General features: G+C 41.3%; 1 protein-coding gene across 1 annotated transcript; it reads left to right on the plus strand.

Annotated features, from left to right (window-relative positions):
* The first annotated feature begins 3756 nt into the window (after positions 1-3756).
* Positions 3757-10598, plus strand: LOC142217564 (perforin-1-like). Its single transcript, XM_075285855.1, has 4 exons — positions 3757-3794; positions 5720-6268; positions 8370-8736; positions 9879-10598. The coding sequence occupies exons 2-4, from the start codon at positions 5730-5732 to the stop codon at positions 10596-10598; spliced, it is 1626 nt and encodes a 541-aa protein (XP_075141956.1). The 5' UTR covers positions 3757-3794; positions 5720-5729.
* The last annotated feature ends 321 nt before the right edge of the window (positions 10599-10919 follow it).

Here is a 10919-nt window from a genome sequence, read left to right on the forward strand (position 1 = left end):
GCCGATCCGAACAGCACGCACCCATAGAAATGAATGGAAACACATGTGACGCTGACTTTGCCGGAAGTTAGAGATGGTCATCAGAAAAATGTGGTGGAACATGTATTGGAAATGATAGAGAGGTTAGTGAAATTGATTAAGGTCGCCCATGATAATGTCCAAAAGAAATGGTATGATCAGAATAAGTTGTTGGCCAGATGGCAAGGGCCATATAAAGTGGTTAGACAAACAGGTCCTGTTGACTTTGAAATTGAGACCCCAGATAAAAAACAAAAAAATAAGTAAACTTTTTCAAATGTTGGAGTGAACCAGAGGTTGATCCTAAAATGAAAACAATCTATTTCCATGGTCATCACTTTCACTCATTTCTGATTTTCTACAGCAGGACCTTACACATCACTTCCTTACCTTTCCTCGGTGTCTTTTCTCCCAGTTGCAGCTTCTTTGCAAATTCTAAATGAAAAATAAAACACAAAGTATCACCTATTTATGAGATTACCAATGTGAATGTGTTTAATATATAGCATTAACAGGACTAAAACCCAAGGACATTGATCTTTTACGGACATGGTGACCCCATAAATGTGTCATATCTCAGACAAGTAGTTAAAAATCCAAGGTTTAGATTATTGATACCCTCAAGGCACTGTTCAGAAAACTACTGTATCTACATAAAGATTCTTTCTCAACTTTCAAAAAGTTGCAAACGTTTCACCACTCAGATTGATGGGCGTCTCATAAATAAGACTTATCCTTGATTTATCCTGCATGGTGGATCTCGTCTTGGAGGATATGTATCTTTAGAGTGGGTTTAGTGCTAAAAATAATGACTAAGTTTTGGCAAGAGATGTTCCTAGTTTAACGTTCTTCATAGGTGTAGCTGGAAGATTGCAATAGATTGAGGTTTGCCCATTGTATTGGTCTCGATTCCGGCTTCAGACACCAATTTGTTAGCACAGATATTGGGTTCTCTCACTTCTAGAGAACATGTGCCATGGTGCCAATGTTCCTCAACTATATGAAAGTCCAGGACAGATCTTAGGTCATTCTTACCTCTCTGTATTTTTTGATCCAGGTCGTGGCTGATCTGACACTCATTGATGTCTCGTAGAACCTCCACAGTTATCTGAGGTCCATCGTTGATGGTATAATAACGTATAATGCAGTCAACTACTTCTTCTGCTGATTTTCCATCCAATACGCTTGATGGTATCTTCTTATGTGAGGACAGGCTCCTCTTGAAGCTCTTTAGCGACTCACTGTTTATGTTTTGCAGCGCATCGGTCATGAATTTTGTTATTGGTACCATTATATCCATTATCAGGGGTCTGTATATCCTGTTACAAAGACACAATATATTTCAATATACTTATAACATATGTAGGGTACAAAAAGTACAGGGTGATGTAGGACGAAGAAGATCTCATCCTTTGTAGGACAGAAAGGTGGAGGGAGCTTGTTGGTTGTTGACCCAAAAGTGGTGGAGACTCCACAATATCTAGAACTGCTCTAGTTGGAGCCTAACAATGGAAGGAACTGCCTTTCTTCATGGGCTTCATAGATGTTGGATGGACAACCTTTAAGGTATGTAGTTAGTTCAATAAATTCACAGCCCCTTAGAGGAGGAGATGATATCGGGGCATGATCTTACAGAAATGATTCTAACTGAATTTGGTTTCATAGTTTTGACCTTTCCAAATAGGACCTCTATTCTAGTCACTTTTCAGCTTGGGCTGTGTACACAAAGGGCAGGGTCATCGGTCATCTTCTTATCATCAGGGATATAATGAAAGGGTTGTATCTCTAATATGGACCTGGAAGAAGATAACGCACCACTGATCACAGGTGATGGGGACACCTCAGCTCCTCCTCTGTCAGCACCTCTATACATATCACTGAGCATGCCCACAACTCTCTCCCAAAGAAAAATGGGTCTAACACCTTAAGAAAGATGAAGATGTCTGCATTCTCTCCACTGGATAGGAGGACTAAACGGCTACATGGAGGTCCCCAAAGTGGTGGATACCCCAAATACCATCTCTATAATTCAACCCTCAGTCCATACTGCAGTTAAAGGACCTCAGGATCTGTTGGACCTCAGGATGTGTGCTACAACCTTCAACAGACGGGAGATGGAGAAAGATCAAAGGTAAAGAAGAATTACTCACCTCTCGAGAGTTGGTCACGGTCACTATGAGAGACCCTCCTGGTCCTCACGGGTATTCTCCAGGTGGAATCTTCTAGACTGAATCACTGAGAAAATGAGAAATACAGAGCAGATTGGACATCCTAGTAACACCACTGCAAGGACTACTATAGTTTTTTTGATGTTTTTTTTTGGACAGAGGCATTAAACAAGAAGAAGAACATCTGAGAATGCAGCAGAACAAAACCATACTAAGTATTATAACTACGGCTGGGTTCACCCTATTGCTCGATCTCTGTTGCATAGTGTGGCCTCTTCCATACAATGTGAGTATGTCACCGAACTATGCAGTATTGTAGTTCTCCATCTATACTGATCTCTATCCTGCCACGTTTTATGCCCACTGCCCAAGCAATAGAGGTGGAAAACCTGGAATATTCTGAGAAGCTGAGATATAAGAATAGATAATGATGACTATTCACAGAGCCATGACACCTGGGAAAGATGGGTACATTGTTCATGCATTACTTCTACATCACCTTCAAGTCAGCGTCCTCCTGTGTCCTGAGACAAGATGTCGCCCTGCAGAAGGTTTTCAATGTCCAGGTCAGCTCTGCTTCATCTGTACATACATTATCTTATACCCCGAATCTCTACACTCCAGGCTTGATCCTGTGGGGCTGCTCTTTAGTCTTTACTACTGACTATATAACAGTGTCTGGGTAGGGAGCGCCTCACCATAACACCGAGCTGACCGTATAGGATCTGACATGCTGTCCTTGTGCTGCTTTACCTGCACCCTCCAGGGACTGGACTGTGGACGTCTCTTTTGGCGCTTTTTTCTTTCCTTCTTACTTTCACTTTCAGTGAAAGTATACACCTGCAGTAAATATGTTATATGACCAGGTGATCAGCCATGTCAGGAGAGGAGAGGCCGAATGTAGAAGAAGTGAATACAATCTATTACTCTATGTTATCAGCCATGTCAGGAGGGGAGAGGCTGACTGTAGGAGAGGTGAATACAAGCTATTGTTCTCTGTTATCAGCCATGTCAGGAGGGGAGAGGCTGACTGTAGGGGAGGTGACTACAATCTATTCTCTGTTATCAGCCATGTCAGGAGGGGACTGTAGGGGAGGTGAATACAATCTATTGCTCCCTGTTATCAGCCATGTCAGGAGGGGAGAGGCCGACTGTAGGGGAGGTGAATACAATCTATTATTCTCTGTTATCAGCCATGTCAGGAGGGGAGAGGCCGACTGTAGGGGAGGTGAATACAATCTATTGCTCCATGTGGTGTAGTTTGTATAACGTGAATATAAATATTTGTATTTATTTGTCTGGCCTTGTCATTTGCAGATAACAGGATATTACATTACTGGTCTTTGGTTATTAAAACAACGCCAGAAACAGCGCCACATCTGTCCATGGGTTGAACCTGGTATTGCAGTTTATCTCCACAGAATGTCACAGATGTATTTACCCTTTATAATTTTCTGTAGCGTCACACAATATGGTCATCACTCATCACAATACCTTCCCTCCTCCGCACAGTGCACATATAATACTCATCAGCTCCCGCCACATCCTGTACAAGTCCCTCCACTGTACAGATAACATCTCTGAACTCTCCTCCAGAATCTATACAAGGTAAAGATGTCTTCTGTATTGTATTTATACAAATATACTTGTTCAGGGGTGCAGGGGGGGAGGGGCACAAACCTAAAGATTTTTTCACATTTCCTTTCAATTCTGTCTTAAATTCTCTGAGAATTCCTTTTTACATGATGATGAGTGTCAGTCTGTAGTAACCACCGGGGGGGAGGGGGGGGGGGGGGCACAGGAGCAGAGTGAACGCTGAAGGTACATAGAACCCCACTCAGAAATAAAAAAATAAATAAATTCACAATTAATAATAATAATAATAATAATAATAATAATACATTTTATTTATATAGCGCCAATATATTCCACAGCGCTGTACAATTAACTCTTTCAATGCTGATTTTCCTAAGGCTGGGTTAACACTACTGCTGCTGTCCAGGAGAAACCCCGGGGAAACTGGACAGGGTACAGCTTTCCGGCGGTCAACTTTAGATTCCATTCATTTGAATGGGTTTTTAAAGGTGACCACTGGTGTCTGTACGCGGCCTCTACGCCTGGATTATTATTATTTTTTTTTACATTTTACAGTATTTTTAACCCATAAAGGGATAGTCTGCTGATATATACTGATGTACATAGTAATAGGTGTCTACTGATATATACTGATGTAGATAGTAATAGGTGTCTGCTGGTATATACTGATGTAGATAGTAATAGGTGTCTGCTGGTATATACTGATAGGTGTCTGCTGGTGTATACTCATGTCTATAGCAATAGGTGTCTGCTGATATATACTGATGTAGATAGTAATAGGTGTCTGCTGGTATATACTGATAGGTGTCTGCTGGTGTATACTCATGTCTATAGCAATAGGTGTCTGCTGGTATATACTCATGTATATAGTGATAGGTGTCTGCTGGTATATACTCAAGTAGATAGTGATAGGTGTCTGCTGGTGTATACTCATGTCTATAGCAATAGGTGTCTGCTGGTATATACTCATGTATATAGTGATAGGTGTCTGCTGGTATATACTCATGTATATAGTGATAGGTGTCTGCTTGTATATACTCAAGTAGATAGTGATAGGTGTCTGCTGGTGTATACTCATGTACATAGTAATAGGTGTCTGCTGGTATATACTCATGTATATAGTGATAGGTGTCTGCTGGTATATACTCATGTATATAGTGATAGGTGTCTGCTGGTATATACTCATGTATATAGTGATAGGTGTCTGCTGGTATATACTCATGTATATAGTGATAGATGTCTGCTGGTATATACTCATGTATATAGTGATAGGTGTCTGCTGGTATATACTCATGTATATAGTAATAGGTGTCCTGCTCTGTGGTTGCCCAATGTTATATCAGTAAACAAGAACAGAATTTCCACCTAAAACCCAAACTGGTGTCATGTTTTCTCAGAAGCCTCAACAAGATGACGCTTTTCACACCTGAAGTAAGTAAGAACAATTTCTGTGGTGAAGTGTGAATAGTCATATCCTCCATCGGGGTTTCTAACGAACATAGAGAAGATAGCCTGTCCATAATAAGGACATCCTAGCTGGGTGTATGAGAAGTCCCAGACCATGTAAAGTTCCTGCATTCATGGTCGTATCCATTGGCAGTTGAATAAGACAACACAGTTTTGCCGTTCTTGGTTTATAATACAAGGTTTGTTTAACAAATTGATGGTTCTGGTAGCTTCTGTGGACTCTAAGTTGGTACAATGTAACCTACTACACATTGTAAGTTCTTTACTTGATGATGGACTCTCCACTTGGTCACCGACTCACCTACTTGGAAGATGTAGAGCCTGAACAACCTTGGATAGGTAGACAATAGTAAACTAATAATGTGGTGTGTATACTCCAAACATGACTAGCACATCTAAGGCCCACGTTGTCACCAACCAATAGACTAGATCCGTAGTGAGTAAACTTTTTCCATTTTTTATTTTTTCAGATCTGGGAACATGTTCTTGATCTTCATTCTTCTCATTTCTGTTTTCTGTGTGTCAACCCAAAGTCCACCTCCGCTGACTTATGCCTGCCGAGCAGCAAAGAGTGAAGAGTGCAATAAACTCCACTTTGTACCAGGTCACACTCTTCTAGGCGAGGGCCTTGACATTGTGACAATGAAAAAGAAAGGGGCCTATGTATTGAACCTACAGAAGTTTATGACGCCTGAGAAAACCTGCACAGTCTGTAGAAACCCTTACATGAACACAGAATGGCAGAAGCTGCCGGTGGGAGTGGTGGATTGGAAGCCCCAGTCAAGTTGTGTCAAGAAGATTAGCGGGGAGACATCTCGGACCACTTCTTCACTGGCTCAAGAATCTGCCTCCAGTATTGAGAATAATTGGGAGGTTGGGCTGGAGCTCCATCACGCAAAGGCAGATGCCAAGGTGGTGTTGGCCGGATCTCAATCACAGTTGGCACAATTTGGTCAAAGTAAGAGCAGTGGAGATCGATATACCTTCCTCAGGCATCAATTGAGCTGTATCTACTATGGGTAAGAAATTCTTGCAGGACTATAACTGTAGTAGACAGACAAATATGGAGCCTGACCAAGCCAACAGTTGACAACAGCAAAAACAAAATCTGATATTTCAGAATATCTAAATTAAATGGGTCAGATTTACTAAAACTGTCTAATCTACAGTGTAACCTTAGACTAGACAGTCTTATACTGTACAGATTTATCACAGTGACTGATGCTGGATGATACATTGTACAGATTACTAACCATGTGTAGTATTAGACAGTACAACCTTACACTAGACAGTCTTATACTGTACAGATTTATCACAGTGACTGATGCTGGATGATACATTGTACAGATTACTAACCATGTGTAATATTAGACAGTGTAACTTTAGACTAGACAGTCTTATACTGTACAGATTTATCACAGTGTCTAATGCTGGATGATACATTGTACAGATTACTAACCATGTGTAGTATTAGACAGTACAACCTTACACTAGACAGTCTTATACTGTACAGATTTATCACAGTGACTGATGCTGGATGATACATTGTACAGATTACTAACCATGTGTAATATTAGACAGTGTATCCTTACACTAGACAGTCTTATACTGTACAGATTTATCACAGTGACTGATGCTGGATGATACATTGTACAGATTACTAACCATGTGTAGTATTAGACAGTACAACCTCACACTAGACAGTCTTATACTGTACAGATTTATCACAGTGTCTAATGCTGGATGATACATCATACAGATTGCTAACCATGTGTAATATTAGACAGTGCAACCTTACACTAGACAGTCTGATGCCGGGTTCACACCAGCGTCTGGACTCTGTTAATCAGGTTTCCATCTTCTGCATGCAGAAGATGGAAACCTGTCATGTGGAGTCCGGCCATGAGCGCCAGTGAGCGTTTTGAGTTCTCCACGTCAAAACCGTTTTTTTTTTTTTTTAACTGGACACAGAGTACTGCATGTCTGACTCTGTGTCTGGTTTTAAAAAAACGGTTTTGCTGCAGAGAGTATAAAATGCTCACCGGCGCTCAAGGCTGGACACTTTTCAAACCCATTCAAATGAATGGGTTTGGGAAGATGCCGGCAGGTTTCCGTCTCCTGCCCTGTTTTGTACAGGAAACGGAAACCTGCAGAACGGAGTGCCGGGCGCAGATGTGAACGAGCCCTTATACTGTACAGATTTATCACAGTGCCTGATGCTGGATGATACATTGTACAGATTATAACCATGTGTAATATTAGATAGTGTAACCTCAGACTAGACAGTCATATACTGTACAGATTTATCACAGTAACTGATGCTGAGTCATCACAATGACACATTATGGTTAGAGGGAAGGGTAAGCAGAGTCATCTCACTATCATTCGAGGGCAGGGTAAGCAGAGTCGTCTCACTATTGTCAGATGGTGGGGTAAGCAGTCACCTCATTTTTATTAAACGGTGGGGTTTGCAGAATCTTCTCCTTATCATTAAAGGGTGGAAACAGCAGTCAGAATTATTATTAGATGTCAGGCTGCTGGAGAAATAGATAAATGCAGATATAAACTCTACTATATAGACGGGGGCAAAGCTCAATTTGCCGCCCCCTGGTCTCTGGAGAGGGCGATGTACTAATGACATTTCCCTGTGAATTGACTTTCATATTTTGCAGCTGCCATAACGTATGCATACACTGCCTCAATGTCTATACAGACAATACAGGAAGGAAGTGTGTACCTCCAATATGGCCACCTTTATGGAAGATTTTAAAAATTAAAAAAATCTTCCACAATAAAAATCAAAACACGGAAATCTAATGAATGTGGGTCACGCTAAATATATGTGCTATGAAATAGAGAAAAAACAGGATCTTGAGAGGAGCGCCTCTTATAGAGCAAGAATAAAATACCTTTAAAATACATTGCACTTGGTTTTATCGTATTATTTTTTCCTCTCGAGATCCTGTTTTTTTCCATATTTCATGGCACAAATACAGGTGGATCTCCTATGAAGATTTGGAGCAGGTAGGAACTGCATTCTGTTTTTCCACCTCGGTATATTTTATTATAACTGGGTTACAGTATCTCCCATCATTTATGATTGTCATCTTCTTCCTCCAGCCTCCGACTGTCACACATGCCGTCACTGAGCCGTAATTTTTATAAAAGCTTAAGGTCACTGCCGGCCACTTACGACACGAAGACCAAAGAGAAATATAGACACCTGATAACCACCTATGGAACCCATTATATCAGCCAAGCCAATGTGGGAGGTGAAGCCCAACAAGTCACTGCCATCAGGACATGCCAGGCAACAATGGATGGCATGTCCTTAGATGAGCTGAAGGACTGTCTAAGCATTGAGGCCTCAGTTGCTATTGCCGGAAAAGGTGAAGTCAATGCCAAAGCCAGTGCTTGCAAAGATATAAGCCAGAAAGTCAACCATGGAGAGACCTTCCACCAGACATATAATGAGAGGATCTGGAAGGCAAGTAGTTCAGAGGCATTTATAAAGAAATCAGCTGCCATAATGGCTAGTAAGGGGCTCAAGTGGTTCTTTACTTGGTATTATTCATTGGATTTTTTATGAATGAGATAATGGACAGCATCACTTACTTGTTTCTGTGTCTTCTTAACTTTTGGCTGTTGCCACTGCACACAGGAACCTGATGGTCACCAGATATTCTGGGCCATGATGATGGCCAGATGCACACAGGGTCTTTTTAGTGTAAGATGCACACAGGGTCTTGATAGTGGTAAGATGCACACAGGGGCTTAATAGTGGCCAGATGCACACAGAGTCTTGATAGTGGTAAGATGCACACAGGGTCTTGATGGTGACCAGATATCCTGGGCCCTGATGATTGTCAGATGCACACAGGACCTTGATAGTGGCCAGATACACATGGGGTCTTGATAGTGGCCAGATGCACATGGGATCTTTCTAGTGGTCAGATTCACATAGGGTCTTTATAGTGGCCAGCTGCCTTATATGGAGAGGTGATATATTTCTGACACAGTAGTCTAATGATCATTTGTCAGACCTTGCTAGCTAGTCACCCTTACTTTCACATGGAGCCGGTATATTGCAGAAGTCTCATAGTTATAGTTTTGCCCTTGAAGGGGTTATCCGGGAACATTTTAAAACTCGCCTTCCTCAGGGTTCTTTATTTTTTAGAACCTCAGGTTTCTGGGCTGGTTTCGACTGAAGGTCACAAGTTCAGAACCAGCATCCAGGACCCGAGTTGCTCGGCCTCCTGCCTCCTCTCCCGTGTTCTCTGGTATTACCAGTGTTAGAACCTCAGAGGAAGTGAGCAAAAGTCTCCAGATAACTCCTTTAAGAATAACTGTGGATGGGTAGTAGGTGATTTCATGTGGTTCACATTCCGCTTTATTTTTTATCTCCTATACCCTACAAAGTGACCACTCAAGATGACACCCTAAGATTAGTATCCCTATAGTCAGATACCCACCAATAACACTTTTATGGTAAACCTGGTTATAGTTTATACCAAAGGGCAAAAAATGACCCTGAGTAAATATATCATGTAAATAATTTGCTTTACTGGTACCGTCAAACTCACTGATCTACTCTCCAATATAATATCTTCCCTTTCTCCTACATTTTAGATCAATGGCGGGACAATTACTTACGATCTACTCTCATTTGACTCCAAAAATAGTGACAGTGCTTCAACCTTCGAGAAATGGATGGACAGCCTCAAAACCGATCCCGACATTGTATCATATTCCCTGGAGCCTATTCACAATCTTGTCAGATTTAAAGGACCTCATCGAGAGAACCTTAAGAAGGCCGTGAGTGACTACATCTTGGAGAAGGCTCTCAGACAGAACTGCTCCTGCCCTTCTGGTTCGCTGCTGGCTCCCACTTCTGAATGCTCTTGTGTCTGCCAAGGAACTGACCACAGGAGCTCGAATTGTTGTCCATCTAAGAAAGGGCTTGCTAAATTGGTGGTGAATGTAGAAAGTGCAACAGATCTTTGGGGTGACTACACATCTAAGACCGATGCCTTTGTGATAGTTAGTTACGGTACAGCAAAAGTTCAGACCTTAACTATTTGGAACAACAATAGTCCAACATGGAAGTCACGGTATGACCTGGGGATTTTAGAGCTCAGCTCTGCTCCCTTACTGAAGGTTGAAGTATGGGATGAAGATAATAAATACGATGATGATCTACTTGGAACATGCACAAGAAATGTCAACAAGGGAGTAAAATCCGAGGTCTGCTATCTGAATCATGGGAGTGTCAGCTTTTCGGTGAGCGCTGAGTGTGTCCCTCACCTTACCGGTCACCTCTGTAGGGAGTACGCGGCCTCCACCAACTAAGGATTTATGGATTTCACAACTTCAATAATTTATAGAAACTATTATTCACTATATTTTACAACTCGGACATTTTGATGTTTCCTGAACGTCATCTGATAATAATTGTCACCACAGGACAAAACATCTTTCTATACTGACTTCTTTCACTATCATTGCAGTATCATATATTATATTTTCAAGTATAGATCAGATTTTTTTAAAATTTTTGCATTGTATTTGCTCTAGTGGCCATTGTGAAAAATAGATAGTTGCCAAAGTCACGTAGGTAAAATGTTAATGGACCTCTTGGAGTCTTTTTGTCTACAAACTGTAGCCTTAGTT

This window comes from Leptodactylus fuscus, chromosome 8, assembly GCF_031893055.1.
Source record: "Leptodactylus fuscus isolate aLepFus1 chromosome 8, aLepFus1.hap2, whole genome shotgun sequence".
NCBI lineage: Eukaryota > Metazoa > Chordata > Amphibia > Anura > Leptodactylidae > Leptodactylus > Leptodactylus fuscus.